This window comes from Cherax quadricarinatus, chromosome 81 (assembly GCF_038502225.1).
Source record: "Cherax quadricarinatus isolate ZL_2023a chromosome 81, ASM3850222v1, whole genome shotgun sequence".
NCBI classification, from domain to species: Eukaryota; Metazoa; Arthropoda; class Malacostraca; order Decapoda; family Parastacidae; genus Cherax; species Cherax quadricarinatus.
This window is the reverse complement of record NC_091372.1, coordinates 11,922,053-11,940,042: the sequence shown is the minus strand read 5'-3', so window position 1 is coordinate 11,940,042 and position 17,990 is coordinate 11,922,053. Positions and strand designations below refer to the sequence as shown.

Genomic DNA, 17,990 nt, shown 5'->3' with positions numbered 1-17,990 from the left:
AAGAAAATGATCTTCTGTGTCAGCAAGGTCAGCGAAGTCAGCAGAACCTGCTGACACTTCTGTTCTTGTTACTGAACCCTTGTTATTGTTACTGAACCCTTGTTCTTGTTACTGTACCCTTGTTATTGTTACTGTACCCTTGTTATTGTTACTGAACTCTTGTTATTGTTGCTGAACCCTTGTTCTTGATACTGAACCCTTGTTATTGTTACTGAACCCTTGTTATTGTTACTGAACTCTTGTTATTGTTACTGAACCCTTGTTCTTGTTACTGAACCCTTGTTCTTGATACTGAACCCTTGTTATTGTTACTGAACCCTTGTTATTGTTACTGAACTCTTGTTATTGTTACTGAACCCTTGTTCTTGTTACTGAACCCTTGTTATTGTTACTGAACTCTTGTTATTGTTGCTGAACCCTTGTTATTGTTACTGAACCCTTGTTCTTGTTACTGAACCCTTGTTATTGTTACTGTACCCTTGTTATTGTTACTGAACCCTTGTTCTTGTTACTGAACCCTTGTTATTGTTACTGAACCCTTGTTCTTGTTACTGAACCCTTGTTCTTGTTACTGAACCCTTGTTATTGTTACTGAACCCTTGTTATTGTTACTGAACCCTTGTTCTTGTTACTGAACCCTTGTTATTGTTGATGAACCCTTGTTCTTGTTGCTGAACCTTTGTTATTGTTACTGAACCATTGTTATTGTTACTGAACCCTTGTTCTTGTTACTGAACCCTTGTTATTGTTACTGAACCCTTGTTATTGTTACTGAACCCTTGTTATTGTTACTGAACCCTTGTTATTGTTGATGAATCCTTGTTCTTGTTACTGAACCCTTGTTATTGTTACTGAACCCTTGTTATTGTTACTGAACCCTTGTTATTGTTACTGAACCCTTGTTATTGTTGATGAATCCTTGTTCTTGTTACTGAACCCTTGTTATTGTTACTGAACCCTTGTTATTGTTACTGAACCCTTGTTATTGTTACTGAACCCTTGTTATTGTTACTGAACCCTTGTTCTTGTTACGGAACCTTGTTATTGTTACTGAACCCTTGTTATTGTTATTGAACCCTTCTTATTGTTACTGAGCCCTTGTTATTGTTACTGAACCCTTGTTATTGTTACTGAACCCTTGTTATTGTTATTGAACCCTTGTTATTGTTGATGAACCCTTGTTATTGTTACTGAACCCTTGTTATTGTTACTGAACCCTTGTTATTGTTATTGAACCCTTGTTATTGTTGATGAACCCTTGTTATTGTTACTGAACCCTTGTTATTGTTACTGAACCCTTGTTATTGTTACTGAACCCTTGTTATTGTTACTGAACCCTTGTTCTTGTTGATGAACCCTTGTTATTGTTACTGAACCCTTGTTATTGTTACTGAACCCTTGTTATTGTTACTGAACCCTTGTTATTGTTATTGAACCCTTGTTATTGTTACTGAACCCTTGTTATTGTTACTGAACCCTTGTTATTGTTATTGAACCCTTGTTATTGTTGATGAACCCTTGTTATTGTTACTGAACCCTTGTTATTGTTACTGAACCCTTGTTATTGTTATTGAACCCTTGTTATTGTTACTGAACCCTTGTTATTGTTACTGAACCCTTGTTATTGTTACTGAACACTTGTTATTGTTATTGAACCCTTGTTATTGTTGATGAACCCTTGTTATTGTTACTGAACCCTTGTTATTGTTACTGAACCCTTGTTATTGTTATTGAACCCTTGTTATTGTTGATGAACCCTTGTTATTGTTACTGAACCCTTGTTATTGTTACTGAACCCTTGTTATTGTTATTGAACCCTTGTTATTGTTGATGAACCCTTGTTATTGTTACTGAACCCTTGTTATTGTTACTGAACCCTTGTTCTTGTTACTGAACCCTTGTTATTGTTACTGAACCCTTGTTATTGTTACTGAACCCTTGTTATTGTTACTGAACCCTTGTTATTGTTATTGAACCCTTGTTATTGTTGATGAACCCTTGTTATTGTTACTGAACCCTTGTTATTGTTACTGAACCCTTGTTCTTGTTACTGAACCCTTGTTATTGTTACTGAACCCTTGTTCTTGTTGATGAACCCTTGTTATTGTTAGTGAACCCTTGTTATTGTTGATGAACCCTTGTTATTGTTACTGAACCCTTGTTATTGTTATTGAACCCTTGTTATTGTTGATGAACCCTTGTTATTGTTACTGAACCCTTGTTATTGTTACTGAACCCTTGTTCTTGTTACTGAACCCTTGTTATTGTTACTGAACCCTTGTTCTTGTTGATGAACCCTTGTTATTGTTATTGAACCCTTGTTATTGTTGATGAACCCTTGTTCTTGTTACTGAACCCTTGTTATTGTTACTGAACCCTTGTTCTTGTTACTGAACCCTTGTTATTGTTACTGAACCCTTGTTCTTGTTACTGAACCCTTGTTATTGTTGATGAACCCTTGTTATTGTTACTGAACCCTTGTTCTTGTTACTGAACCCTTGTTCTTGTTGATGAACCCTTGTTATTGTTACTGAACCCTTGTTATTGTTACTGAACCCTTGTTATTGTTACTGAACCCTTGTTATTGTTGATGAACCCTTGTTATTGTTACTGAACCCTTGTTATTGTTGATGAACCCTTGTTATTGTTACTGAACCCTTGTTATTGTTACTGAACCCTTGTTATTGTTGATGAACCCTTGTTATTGTTACTGAACCCTTGATATTGTTGATGAACCCTTGTTATTGTTACTGAACCCTTGTTCTTGTTGATGAACCCTTGTTATTGTTACTGAACCCTTGTTATTGAACCCTTGTTATTGTTGATGAACCCTTGTTCTTGTTACTGAACCATTGTTATTGTTACTGAACCCTTGTTCTTGTTACTGAACCCTTGTTATTGTTACTGAACCCTTGTTCTTGTTGATGAACCCTTGTTATTGTTACTGAACCCTTGTTATTGTTACTGAACCCTTGTTATTGTTACTGAACCCTTGTTATTGTTATTGAACCCTTGTTATTGTTGATGAACCCTTGTTATTGTTACTGAACCCTTGTTATTGTTACTGAACCCTTGTTATTGTTACTGAACCCTTGTTATTGTTACTGAACCCTTGTTATTGTTATTGAACCCTTGTTATTGTTGATGAACCCTTGTTATTGTTACTGAACCCTTGTTATTGTTACTGAACCCTTGTTATTGTTACTGAACCCTTGTTATTGTTACTGAACCCTTGTTATTGTTATTGAACCCTTGTTATTGTTGATGAACCCTTGTTATTGTTACTGAACCCTTGTTATTGTTACTGAACCCTTGTTATTGTTATTGAACCCTTGTTATTGTTGATGAACCCTTGTTATTGTTACTGAACCCTTGTTATTGTTACTGAACCCTTGTTATTGTTGATGTACCCTTGTTTTTGTTACTGAACCCTTGTTATTGTTACTGAACCCTTGTTATTGTTGATGAACCCTTGTTATTGTTACTGAACCCTTGTTATTGTTATTGAACCCTTGTTATTGTTGATGAACCCTTGTTATTGTTACTGAACCCTTGTTATTGTTACTGAACCCTTGTTATTGTTACTGAACCCTTGTTATTGTTACTGAACCCTGGTTATTGTTATTGAACCCTTGTTATTGCTGATGAACCCTTGTTATTGTTACTGAACCCTTGTTATTGTTGATGAACCCTTGTTATTGTTATTGAACCCTTGTTATTGCTGATGAACCCTTGTTATTGTTACTGAACCCTTGTTATTGTTACTGAACCCTTGTTATTGTTACTGAACCCTTATTATTGTTATTGAACCCTTGTTATTGTTGATGAACCCTTGTTATTGTTACTGAACCCTTGTTATTGTTGATGAACCCTTGTTATTGTTACTGAACCCTTGTTATTGTTACTGAACCCTTGTTATTGTTATTGAACCCTTGTTATTGTTACTGAACCCTGTTGTTAATATTCAACCCTATTGTTAGTACTCAACCCTGTTGTTAATACTCAACCCTGTTGTTAGTACTCAACCCTGTTGTTAGTACTCAACTCTACTGTTAGTCCTCAACCCTGTTGTTAGTATTCAACCCTGTTGTTAGTACTCAACCCTGTTGTTAATACTCAACCCTGTTGTTAGTACTCAACCCTGTTGTTAGTACTCAACTCTACTGTTAGTACTCAACCCTGTTGTTAGTACTCAACCCTGTTGTTAGTACTCAACCCTGTTGTTAATACTCAACCCTGTTGTTAGTACTCAACCCTGTTGTTAATACTCAACCCTGTTGTTAGTACTAAACCCTGTTGTTAGTACTCAACTCTACTGTTAGTCCTCAACCCTGTTGGTAGTACTCAACCCTGTTGTTAGTACTTAACCCTATTGTTAGTACTCAACCCTGTTGTTAGTACTCAACCCTGTTGTTAGTACTCAACCCTGTTGTTAGTACTCAACCCTATTGTTAGTATTCAACCCTGTTGTTAGTACTCAACCCTGTTGTTAGTACTCAACCCTGTTGTTAGTACTCAACCCTGTTGTTAATACTCAACCCTGTTGTTAGTACTCAACCCTGTTGTTAATACTCAACCCTGTTGTTAGTACTAAACCCTGTTGTTAGTACTCAACTCTACTGTTAGTACTCAACCCTGTTGTTAGTACTCAACCCTGTTGTTAGTACTCAACCCTGTTGTTAGTACTCAACCCTATTGTTAGTACTCAACCCTGTTGTTAGTACTCAACCCTGTTGTTAGTACTCAACCCTGTTGTTAGTACTCAACCCTGTTGTTAGTACTCAACCCTATTGTTAGTACTCAACCCTGTTAGTACTCAACCCTGTTGTTAGTACTCAACCCTATTGTTAGTACTCAACCCTATTGTTAGTACTCAACCCTGTTGTTAGTACTCAACCCTGTTGTTAGTACTCAACCCTGTTGTTAGTACTCAACCCTATTGTTAGTACTCAACCCTGTTGTTAGTACTCAACCCTGTTGTTAGTACTCAACCCTGTTGTTAGTACTCAACCCTGTTGTTAGTACTCAACCGTGTTGTTAGTACTCAACCCTGTTGTTAGTACTCAACCCTGTTGTTAGTACTCAACCTTGTTGTTAGTACCGAAAGCAACATTTTTGTTACTTGTTCCATTGTTCCAAGTCCCTCAGTGTACCATTCAGACATGTCTTGTCTTTAATAATGCGACCTTTCAGTGGAACATGGAACAATTGAACCAGCTGTGAGGCACAGGCAGCAAGTGTGAGAACACTTGTGTTCGTGTTCACTCTGTTAGAATTGAACCATACATGTGTAAGAACACTTGTGTTCGTGTTCACTCTGCTAGAATTGAACCATACATGTGTAAGAACACTTGTGTTCGTGTTCACTCTGCTAGAATTGAACCATACATGTGTAAGAACACTTGTGTTCGTGTTCACTCTGCTAGAATTGAACCATACATGTGTAAGAACACTTGTGTTCGTGTTCACTCTGCTAGAATTGAACCATACATGTGTAAGAACACTTGTGTTCGTGTTCACTCTGCTGGAGTTAATTCCGGCTATTTGGGTTGTGGGTTGAAGACGCTAAATCATCGTAACAGACGAGAAGTAAGCTTGGTTAACTGTGGTAGACAACATGAACGTGTTGGTGGTTGAGAGTGTGGTTTAGTGGTTGATTCTTGTGGTCAGTGATGTTGGTTGATTCTTGTGGTCAGTGATGTTGGTTATTCTTCACACAGTACTGCCCAGAGTCACCCAGAGCAGGGGAGGGCCGCCCTCGCCGCCACCCATCTTCACCCTCCCCCAGGTGAGTCTTAGTGCAGATGTGAAAGGGTAGCCAAGGGGTAAGACTCGGTCCCCTTGATTTATATCAGGCTTTTCAAAGACCCCAAATAATGCTAGTCCCTTCTACCAACCAGACTACCTCCGCTACCAGTCCACTAGCACCCTCTACCCACCAGACTACCTCCACTACCAGTCCACTAGCACCCACTACCAACCAGACTACCACCACTACCAGTCCACTAGCGCCCTCTACCACCCAGACTACCACCACTACCAGTCCACTAACACCCTCTACCACCCAGACTACCTCCACTACCAGTCAACTAGCACCCTCTACCAACCAGAGTACCACCACTACCAGTCCACTAGCATCCTATACCACCCAGACTACCACCACTACCAGTCCACTAGCACCCTCTACCACCCAGACTACCACCACTACCAGTCCACTAACACCCTCTACCACCCAGACTACCTCCACTACCAGTCCACTAGCACCCTCTACCAACCAGACTACCTCCACTACCAGTCCACTAGCATCCTCTACCAACCAGACTACCACCACTACCAGTCCACTAGCACCCTCTACCACCCAGACTACCACCACTACCAGTCCACTAACACCCTCTACCACCCAGACTACCACCACTACCAGTCCACTAGCACCCTCTACCACCCAGACTACCACCACTACCAGTCCACTAACACCCTCTACCACACAAACTACCACTACTACCAGTCTACTAACGTTTTGGTGGTGTAAATCTGCTTCATTTAAAATATTCTCTGCAGTAAACTCACTCAGGAATCACACATCTGGCATCTGAACTTTCCTTCTTAGATCCGGTGGTTATTCTAGCAGTGTTGATTCCTGCTGTCTTCCCTGACATCCTGCCTCACTGGCTGTCTTCCCTGACATCCAGCCTCACTGGCTGTCTTCCCTGACATCCTGCCTCACTGGCTGTCTTCCCTGACATCCTGCCTCACTGGCTGTCTTCCCTGACATCCTGCCTCACTGGCTGTCTTCCCTGACATCCTGCCTCACTGGCTGTCTTCCCTGACATCCTGCCCCACTGGCTGTCTTCCCTGACATCCTGCCTCACTGGCTGTCTTCCCTGACATCCTGCCTCACTGGCTGTCTTCCCTGACAGAAATCGTACACCAAATCCAGTCATTCCTGGAGTGGAACCACAGTCGATGGCCTCCACTCCAAACCAACAGATACAGATACTAATGCCGGAAAAAAAATCCCCCCCCAGTACCAACAATACCACCAGTCCGATAACATTCTTCTTTGCAAATATACAGGGTCTAAAGCCAGCAACAAACAACAAAATACCTTTCATCCGTGGACTGCTTGCAGAGGCAAAGGCAATGTTCGCGGCTTTCACTGAGACCCACATAAAGGATCACTTGGACAACGAAATATGGATCCCAGGTTACAACCTATACAGATGTGACAGAGTGAACAGGCAAAAGGGGGGGGTTGGCCTGTACATTGCAGAGTCACTTGTTTGCACAGAACTGCTAAATGCCTCAAATGATGTAGTGGAAGTTTTAGCAGTAAAGGTCGAGAACCAAAACCTAGTCATTGTGATAGTCTACAAGCCTCCGGATGCAACATCCCAGCAATTCCAGGAACAGCTGTTAAAAATTGACCACTGTCTGGAAAACCTTCCAGCTCCTGCACCCAACATCTTGCTCCTGGGGGATTTCAACTTAAGGCACCTAAAATGGAGGAATATAGCAAATAATATTGTTGCAGTAATAACACCAGGAGGCAGCTCTGATGAAAACTCACACTCACGCGAGCTTTTAAATCTCTGCACAAAATTCAATTTAAACCAGCAAATAATAGAGCCTACTAGACTGGAGAATACACTAGACCTCATCTTCACTAACAATGATGATCTGATAAGAAATATCACCATATCAAAAACAATATACTCAGATCACAACATAATTGAGGTTCAGTCATGTATGCGCGGAGCCCCAGACCGACATAATGAGATTAGTCACGAGGGAGCATTCACCAAATTCAACTTCAATAACAAAAACATAAAGTGGGACCAAGTAAACCAAGTCCTAACCGATATAAGCTGGGAAGATATACTAAGCAACACAGACCCCAACTTATGCCTAGAACAGATTAACTCGGTAGCACTCGATGTATGCACAAGGCTTATTCCTCTAAGAAAAATGAGGAGTAGATGTAAAACAGAAAGAGACAGGCGCTCCCTTTACAGGCGACCCTCTTCAAGGGGGGCTCCTTGGCGTGGTGAAGAGGCTCTTGGTCTGAGGAATTAGCCCTGTCGGTCTTCTTCCTCAGACCGAACCTAATTACCCCCCATTCTCCCCTCCCCTATCCCATCCTCCCCATCCTCCCCTTTTTCCATTCCTCCTCCTCCTCCTCACCCCTCCCTTTTGCCCTTCCTCTTTTTAGCCTTCGTGATTTCTCCCACAGGCGCGCTAGTTCCTAGGTAGGGGAAAGGACACCGGGGTCGATCCCATTCCGTTGAGGTTTCTTGGCGGTGGCGTAGTTTGCCGTGGAATCTGGATTGCCTAGGGATGTCCCGATCCCTCTCCGGTATCCCGGAGTAGCTTTGGGTGTCTTTTGGGCGACGGGTGTATCTCTGGAAGCCACCTTTCGGATTCCGGGGGTGGTGGCTGAAGGAGGTATGCTTTGTGGCGGATATCCGGCCGCCCTCTCTTTTGTCCACCGAGGTAGCTCGGCAGATGTGAGGTTGCTATCCCGGATTGCTGGTTTACTGGCATGAAGGGTAGGGTATGGCACGGGTTCCATGCTGCATCTGCGCTACTAGCGGTGTCGAGTCCTCTTGGGCGCGGAGGGAGATTTCCGGCCCTTTCATTCCTCCTGGGAACTATTCCTCCCCGCTCCCCCCTTTTTTTATTCTTTTTTTTGTTTTTATTTTCTTTTCTTCTTTCTTTTTTTTTCTTAAAAACAAAAAGCAAAGGAGTAACCTAACCATGGCAGCCCTAGTCCATGAAACCACTACCCCCGGGCCCCTTCTTGATACCGCACCCCATTCTGACCCTGCCTTGTGTTTAGACCACTCTTCGGACACTCCTGATGCCCCTGTACCTCTTGCTGGTGCTGTTTCCTCACCCGCTTCAGGTACCGGGGCTTCGACTGACTCCTTCGATTTGTCTGAACTCCGCTCTCCTTTGACTATGCTTCCGGCTTCTCCCTCTACGGTACGGCAATTTTCGAATCGCCCACCCATTTCATGCCGGACCAACTCCGGTCCTACTCCTAAACGCCAACGTCAATCTCCTGATGATGCTCCGTCGTTACCTTCCCATTCTACTCGGAAACGACCGACACGTCAAGCACTCCCTCTCCACACTCAGTTTCGGACCACACAATGGACTAAATTCTTTACTTTAAGACCAACTTCTTCTTCTGCCTACCTTTCTGACCATAGTATTGCCAAAGCGCTCCTGCGTCATGTTGGCAGAGATATTTCATTTCACGCTCTCAAGAGCGGTACGCGCATCGTCACTGTCCAGAATGCTACCCAAGCTCATGATCTTTCTCTCCTTTCGAATATCGATACTACTCCTATCACTATTGAAAAACATCTTTCTCTCAATTCTTGTAGTGGTACTGTCATTCTGCCCCATACCATAGTCCAACAGAATTTCCAGTCATGTGGCAATGACATTTTTGAACAGCTGGAACTCCAGGATCTCCCAATCCTCAAAGTAGACACTTATGTCCTTCCTGCCCGGGGGCGGAGACGTTACCCTTGCAATGTGGCTCGTTTAACTTTTGACAGCCGAGAACTCCCGTCCTCTGTATATGTCGCGGGACATCGGTTACAAGTTCGAAAGGTGATACCTACACCGCAACAATGTAGAAATTGCTGGCGTTTTGGTCACCCAGCGAAATATTGCAGATCTATGGCCGAATGCCCAGTCTGTGGTGCCGACAACCATTCTAATACATCTTGCAGTCAACCTCCATCTTGCCTTAATTGTAATGAAGCTCACCCTTCGTACTCCCGCCGTTGCCAGGTCTACTTAAATGAACGTGAAATCCGTTGCCTCAAAGAGGCAGAAGGTCTCCCTTATGCTATGGCAGTTACTCATCTCCGCCTCCAAGGGAGACTACCCCGTGTTTCTTATTCTCGTGTTTCCAAACATCCCCCCACTTCTGGGGTCCCATCTTCTGCAGCCTCCTCTGTTGTTACCCCTCCCATAGCCATTACGGCATCTAATCCTTTTGCTGTCCTTGGCTCTGACGTCCCGACTACAACTCAGTCTGTTCTCACATCTTCGCGTCCTTCCTCACAAGCCCCAGTATCGACAAGACCTCGTACGACACCTAATACCAATCGCCCCTCTACTCAGAAGTCCAAAAAATCCACATTGCTCAAATCTTCTTTGCCCCTTCCTTCCCTTCTTCCACCTCCACACGTTACCTTTCCAGTCTCTGTACCTAGTTCTTCCCCTCTCTCTAGCTCTATTACAAGTGTGGAGATTCACCCTCCTCCTCGTACTATGCCTTCCACCCCCGTCCCCTCCCAAGTTTCTCCCTCTTCTGTCACCTCCCAGGTTTCTACCTCTTCTGTCCCCCCCCCACACTTCATCTCCAGTCCCTTACACTTTTCCCTCCCCCTCTACTTTGGTACAGTCCATTACTGTCCCAATCTTTACTCACCCTCCTCCTCCTATCTCCAATATGGTTTCCCATACATCTTTGAATTCAGAAACACTTGAAGCCATTTCAGAATATATTGCAGAGACTAAACCTTCAATGGACACTGATTCACTTCCTGTTCCTTCTCTTCCCTCTCCTCCATCTTCACAACCCCATTCTTCGCAACGCTCCGTTCCTTCGCTACTTGAACATCTTCCAATGCCACCACACGTTGACTTTTCTAACCCCTCTAGTCCGTAGGTGCCTTTACCTACAGATTCCTGATATTTTCTTCATCGCCAATCATGGCCTATTTACAGTGGAATATCCGCGGCCTCAGGGGTAATCGGGGTGAGCTTCAGATGTTGCTTTCCAGGTTTTCCCCTGTTGGTGCTTGCTTACAAGAACCAAAATTACACTCGGCTGTTTTTCAACCTATCTCAGGCTATAATTTATTGTATTCTTCGGATCCTTTCTCAGATGGGACCTTTAATGAAAGTGCCCTTCTTCTACGCAATGATATTCCGTACTGTCAACTATTTGTCCATACCTCGCTGCATTACACTGCAGCCCGTATCCACTTGAATAAGTGGTTTACAATATGTTCTTTATATCTCTCTCCTTCTCGAGCATTTTCTATCCCAGACTTTGCCTTTCTTGTTTCATCCTTACCACCACCACTTCTGTTACTTGGTGATTTTAATGCCCACCATTTCCTCTGGGGGGGGTCTCATTGTGACTCACGTGGCATTCAGTTGGAGGCTTTTCTTGCCTCTCACCCCCTCCATGTTTTAAATACGGGTACTCCCACCCATTTTGATCCTCGTACTCATACTCTCTCTTGCATCGATCTATCAGTCTGCTCTTCCTCCACTGCACTAGACTTCACCTGGTCTGTTCTACCAGACTTACATGACAGCGATCATTTTCCGATCATTCTTACTTCTCCTTCCTATTCACCACCTTCCCGTAGGCCTCGCTGGCAATTTGATCGGGCAAATTGGGATCTTTACTCACACCTCACTGCTTTTAGTGAGGTTCCTTCTTCATCCTCCATTGATGAGCTCCTACACATCTTCTCGACATCAGTTTATACCGCAGCTTCTCATTCTATACCCCACACCTCAGGCAGGCATTCTCAGAAGTGCGTGCCTTGGTGGTCTCCTGCTTGTGCTCGTGCAGTACGTTTGAAACGTGCTGCATGGGGCAGGTACCGGTACAATAGAACCGCTGAGAGACTTGTTGATTTTAAGCAGAAGCGTGCGATCGCTCGCCGAGTCATCCGTGAAGCTAAACGCACTTGTTGGCGAGACTATGTTTCCACCATCACCTCTGCTTCTTCTATGAGTGCAGTCTGGAAAAAAGTGAGGAAATTGAGTGGTAAATACTCTCCTGACCCGGCTCCTGTTCTACGGGTCACTGGTGTTGATATAGCAAACCCTCTCGACGTTGCCATTGAACTTGGCACACATCTGGTCCGTATTTCCCGAGGGCTCCATCTATGCCCCTCGTTTCTTTCCTCAAAGTCTGCCAGAGAGTTAGTACCCTTGGACTTTTCTTCTCTCGGAGAAGAACAGTATAATGTGCCTTTTACACTTCAAGAACTGGAGGCAACGCTCTCAGCTTGCCGATCATCGGCAGCTGGGCCTGATGACATTCATATTCGTATGTTACAACATTTACATCGGTCAGCCCTTGTAGTCCTCTTACACCTCTTCAATCTTATTTGGGCACAAGGAGTTCTTCCCCAGCTGTGGAAATCTGCCATTGTTCTCCCTTTCCGCAAACCGGGTACTACAGGACATGATGCCTCCCACTATCGCCCCATCGCTCTTACAAGTGCAGTTTGCAAAGTGATGGAACGCCTCGTAAATCGACGTTTAATGTGGTATTTAGAGACTCACAACAGTCTCTCCGCTAGTCAATATGGCTTTCGTAAGGGTCGTTCTACCATAGACCCCTTACTACGCTTGGATACGTATGTTCGTAATGCCTTTGCGAATAATCACTCAGTTATTGCCATATTTTTTGACCTTGAGAAGGCATATGACACAACTTGGAGGTATAATATTTTGGCCCAGGCCCATTCCTTAGGCCTCCGAGGCAATCTACCATCCTTCCTTAAGAACTTTTTAACTGACAGACATTTCCGTGTTCGAGTCAATAATGTTCTTTCCCCGGACTTCGTCCAAGCTGAAGGTGTCCCTCAGGGATGTGTTCTAAGCACAACACTTTTTCTCCTTGCTATAAATGATTTGGCCTCTGTTCTTCCACCCAATATTTGGTCATCACTCTATGTTGATGACTTCGCTATTGCTTGTGCAGGCGCTGACTGCCACCTTATTGCAGTTTCTCTCCAGCATGCGGTCGACCGTGTTTCCACTTGGGCCACCACACATGGGTTTAAATTTTCAAGTACCAAAACTCACCAAATTACTTTCACTAGACGCTCTGTTATCTCCGATCATCCTTTGTATCTCTATGGCTCCCGTATCCCCGAACGTGATACAGTCAGGTTTCTAGGCCTTCTCTTTGACCGTCGGTTAACCTGGAAACCTCACATTACCTCTCTGAAGGCAACTTGTCACAGCCGGCTAAACCTTCTTAAAACCCTTGCTCATCTTTCCTGGGGAGCTGATCGTCGAACTCTGCTTCGCCTACATTCAGCCCTCGTTTTATCGAAACTCGATTATGGTGACCAGATTTATTCCGCGGCCTCTCCTGCTACTCTCTCTAGCCTTAACTCTATCCATCACCAAGGCTTACGTTTGTGCCTTGGTGCTTTTCGCTCTTCGCCTGTTGAGATCCTCTATACAGAAGCAAATGTTCCATCCTTGTCTGATCGCCGTGATGCCCATTGCCTTCGTTACTATGTACGCTCTCACGATCTACACAATCCTTCCATTTATAGAATGGTCACCGATATTAGTAGACATTCTTTATTCGTTCGCCGCCCCTGTTTGCTCCGTCCCTTTTCTCTTCGCCTACTTTCACTCTTGTCTTCCCTTCAGTTACCACCTTTATATGTTCATGTAGCATCTCACTTTTCCCTACCCCCCTGGGAAGTTCCAGCTGTTCGGGTCTGTTCTTTCTCACTCCCTTGCTCGAAAGCTCAACTGCCTACGGTGGCTTCCCGCTCTCTTTTTCTTGATCACTTCCACTCTCATTCTCATGCCACCGCTGTGTACACAGATGGCTCTAAGTCTTCAGACGGCGTCGGATTCGCAGCAGTGTTTCCGGACAGCGTCGTACGAGGGCATTTACTATCTTCAGCTAGCATTTTTACTGCTGAACTGTATGCCATTCTTGCAGCACTTATTCGTATCGCATCTATGCCTGTGTCATCATTTGTAGTAGTCTCAGACTCCCTTAGTGCTCTACAGGCTATACGAAAATTTGATACATCTCATCCCCTAGTTCTCCGTATCCAATTTTGGCTACGCCGTATCTCTACCAAACATAAAGATATTGTTTTTTGTTGGGTCCCTGGTCATGTCGACGTACAGGGCAATGAACAGGCAGACACTGCTGCGCGGTCAGCAGTATATGACCTACCAATTTCCTATCGAGGTGTTCCATTTCTGGACTATTTTGCTGCAATAGCTACCCACCTTCGCACCCGTTGGCAACAACGTTGGTCAACTCTGCTCGGTAACAAACTTCATTCTATTAAACCGAGCATAGGTTACTGGCCGTCTTCTTGTCATCAGTGCCGAGGTTGGGAGACCACTCTCTCCCGCCTTCGCATTGGCCACACTCGTCTTACTCATGGGTATCTCATGGAGAGGCACCCTGTTCCTCTCTGTGAGCAGTGTCAAGTTCCAGTATCGATTAGCCACATTCTGTTAGACTGCCCTCTCTATCAACGAGCACGCAGAATTTACCTCCAACGTCGTCTTCGTTCTCCTACTCTCTCTTTACCTTCCCTTCTTGCTGATGGACCCTCCTTTAATCCTGACTCTCTCATTGACTTCTTGACAACGACTGATTTACTCCACAAACTCTGATGATACTTTTCGCACTCCCCTCAGCCCTTTCTGGTTCAGTCTCTTGCTGCCCTTTACCCTTTCACCATCCACTGCCCCGCTGTTATCCGTAACCTGTTGCTCATCCATCTCCCTTTTGCCACCTGATGCCCTCGCTTCCTTCCTGCCCTGCAGCGCTGTATAGTCCTTGTGGCTTAGCGCTTCTTTTTGATTATAATAATAATAATATCTAGGCTGGAATATTGCTGCACACTAACAGCACCTTTCAAGGCAGGTGAAATTGCCGACCTAGAAAATGTACAGAGAACTTTCACGGCGCGCATAACGGAGATAAAACACCTCAATTATTGGGAGCGCTTGAGGTTCCTAAACCTGTATTCCCTGGAACGCAGGAGGGAGAGATACATGATTATATACACCTGGAAAATCCTAGAGGGACTAGTACCGAACTTGCACACGAAAATCACCCACTACGAAAGCAAAAGACTTGGCAGACGATGCACCATCCCCCCAATGAAAAGCAGGGGTGTCACTAGCACGTTAAGAGACCATACAATAAGTGTCAGGGGCCCGAGACTGTTCAACTGCCTCCCAGCACACATAAGGGGGATTACCAACAGACCCCTGGCAGTCTTCAAGCTGGCACTGGACAAGCACCTAAAGTCAGTTCCGGATCAGCCGGGCTGTGGCTCGTATGTTGGTTTGCGTGCAGCCAGCAGCAACAGCCTGGTTGATCAGGCTCTGATCCACCAGGAGGCCTGGTCTCAGACCGGGCCGCGGGGGCGTTGACCCCCGGAACTCTCTCCAGGTAAACTCCAGGTAAACATAAAGCCTCACTGGCTGTCTTCCCTGACATCCTGCCTCACTGGCTGTCTTCCCTGACATCCTGCCCCACTGGCTGTCTTCCCTGACATCCTGCCTCACTGGCTGTCTTCCCTGACATCCTGCCCCACTGGCTGTCTTCCCTGACATCCAGCCTCACTGGCTGTCTTCCCTGACATCCTGCCCCACTGGCTGTCTTCCCTGACATCCAGCCTCACTGGCTGTCTTCCCTGACATCCAGCCTCACTGGCTGTCTTCCCTGACATCCTGCCCCACTGGCTGTCTTCCCTGACATCCTGCCTCACTGGCTGTCTTCCCTGACATCCTGCCCCACTGGCTGTCTTCCCTGACATCCTGCCTCACTGGCTGTCTTCCCTGACATCCTGCCCCACTGGCTGTCTTCCCTGACATCCTGCCTCACTGGCTGTCTTCCCTGACATCCTGCCTCACTGGCTGTCTTCCCTGACATAAAGCCTCACTGGCTGTCTTCCCTGACATCCTGCCTCACTGGCTGTCTTCCCTGACATCCTGCCCCACTGGCTGTCTTCCCTGACATCCTGCCTCACTGGCTGTCTTCCCTGACATCCTGCCCCACTGGCTGTCTTCCCTGACATCCAGCCTCACTGGCTGTCTTCCCTGACATCCTGCCCCACTGGCTGTCTTCCCTGACATCCAGCCTCACTGGCTGTCTTCCCTGACATCCTGCCCCACTGGCTGTCTTCCCTGACATAAAGCCTCACTGGCTGTCTTCCCTGACATCCTGCCTCACTGGCTGTCTTCCCTGACATCCTGCCTCACTGGCTGTCTTCCCTGACATCCAGCCTCACTGGCTGTCTTCCCTGACATCCAGCCTCACTGGCTGTCTTCCCTGACATCCAGCCTCACTGGCTGTCTTCCCTGACATCCAACCTCACTGCTGTCTTTCCTGGTTAATAATTTACGATCTGACGGGCTATTTCTAGCTTAGCTCTAAAATTAAGATTGTATTTTATGGGAAAAGTCAGCCAATTCATAGATATTTTTTTCAATTAGTATCTAAGCATATTTTAGCTAAAAAGTAACTTTTGTCAAGTTTCTGTTAAACCTGCGATGTCTGCTTTCTTCTCACTTATTCTGTCCAGTAGTTCGGATTTATATTTACAGTTATTCAGCTTTTGTATAAATAATTATAAATTTATTAGTATTTAAGATGTTTTTTTTCATTGTTTTTTTATTTGGTTGTTGTGGTGGAGTAGTGATGGTTGACTTAGTATCTACACAGGGACACCGAGGAGTGGCACACTCCTTTAGACAGGAGGTCGCTACAGTTTTGGGGATGCTCAAAGTTGCATGTCCCATTTTTTTTCCTGTTATTCCATGCTTACAGATGCCCCAAGCATAATATCTGCACAAATTCACCTTTGGTTGAGAATTACTTTGATTTTTTGGGTTCTGGTGGGTAATTTACCCATGTGCTGCTATGTGTAGTGATTATGTAACTGTACTTATGTGTACCTGTATCTGAATTTACTTACAGGAGGCCGAAATCACCGTCCACAGGCCGGTATAACAAGGTCAGTGTGTGTGTGGGTACACGAGACGGTAACACCCACACCACCAGGCTGTTTGTACCGGCACTCAGTGATCTGTACTGGCAGAGTGGCACCAGAGACGAGGCTCAGGGCTGGCAGAGTGGCACCAGAGCCGAGGCTCAGGGCTGGCAGAGTGGCACCAGAGCCGAGGCTCAGGGCTGGCAGAGTGGCACCAGAGCCGAGGCTCAGGGCTGGCAGAGTGGCACCAGAGCCGAGGCTCAGGGCTGGCAGAGTGGCACCAGAGCGGAGGCTCAGGGCTGGCAGAGTGGCACCAGAGCCGAGGCTCAGGGCTGGCAGAGTGGCACCAGAGACGAGGCTCAGGGCTGGCAGAGTGGCACCAGAGCGGAGGCTCAGGGCTGGCAGGGTGGCACCAGAGCCGAGGCTCAGGACAACCACCACCATCATAATGACAGTGTCACTATAACCACACTATCACCTCAAGACTGCAACAGTGTCACCTTCCTGCCCAAGTAGCTGGATGACAGTGCCATCCTGTGATGTCACTCATCTGACTGACAGTGCCATCTTGTGACATCAATAACTATTGAAGTCACACTGTGACATCAATAACCAACAATTGATGCCAGTATATGAATCAAGAGCAGACAGTGATGTAAGGAGGGTAGTGATCAACCACACTGTGATGTAAGGAGGGTAGTGATCAACCACACTGTGATGTAAGGAGGGTAGTGATCAACAACACTGTGATGTAAGGAGGGTAGTGATCAACAACACTGTGATGTAAGGAGGGTAGTGATCAACCACACTGTGATGTACAGACAGTAATTAATACAACATTCTGGTACTTACTTTTCCCTCTTAATAGAAATATTTTTGATCTAAGTCGTCAAATATTGACACTGTAGTATTATAAGTAACAGAATATTTACTTAGACAACACTTATAAGTACTGCAGCAGCATTCTTCACCAGTCAAACTTACTGACTTATTAAAGCCTCTTATATATATATATATATATATATATATATATATATATATATATATATATATATATATATATATATATATATATATATATAAAATATATATATATATATATATATGCAAAACAACCACTCTGAAAGAATAGAGAAATTCCAAGCGCTTTCGTGACTACTCACATTATCAAGGAACTATGAAAGTAAAGCATCCAAGGAAGCTATATAAGGGGTCGGCCAGCAC

At 44.9% G+C, this 17,990-nt stretch overlaps 1 protein-coding gene across 1 annotated transcript; it reads left to right on the top strand.

Annotated features, from left to right (window-relative positions):
• The first annotated feature begins 6 nt into the window (after positions 1 to 6).
• On the top strand, positions 7 to 17,559 carry LOC128699800 (uncharacterized). Its single transcript, XM_070102242.1, has 3 exons — positions 7 to 27; positions 5,721 to 5,788; positions 16,754 to 17,559. Exons 1-3 carry the CDS (start codon positions 7 to 9, stop codon positions 17,280 to 17,282), a joined length of 618 nt encoding a protein of 205 aa, XP_069958343.1. The 3' UTR covers positions 17,283 to 17,559.
• The last annotated feature ends 431 nt before the right edge of the window (positions 17,560 to 17,990 follow it).

Coding starts and splice junctions, on each gene's coding strand:
- LOC128699800 (XM_070102242.1), top strand. CDS start 7: ATGATCTTCTGTGTCAGCAAG. Junction 28..5,720: donor TGATCTTCTGTGTCAGCAAG/GTCAGCGAAGTC, acceptor TTCTTCACACAG/TACTGCCCAGAGTCACCCAG. Junction 5,789..16,753: donor CCATCTTCACCCTCCCCCAG/GTGAGTCTTAGT, acceptor ATTTACTTACAG/GAGGCCGAAATCACCGTCCA.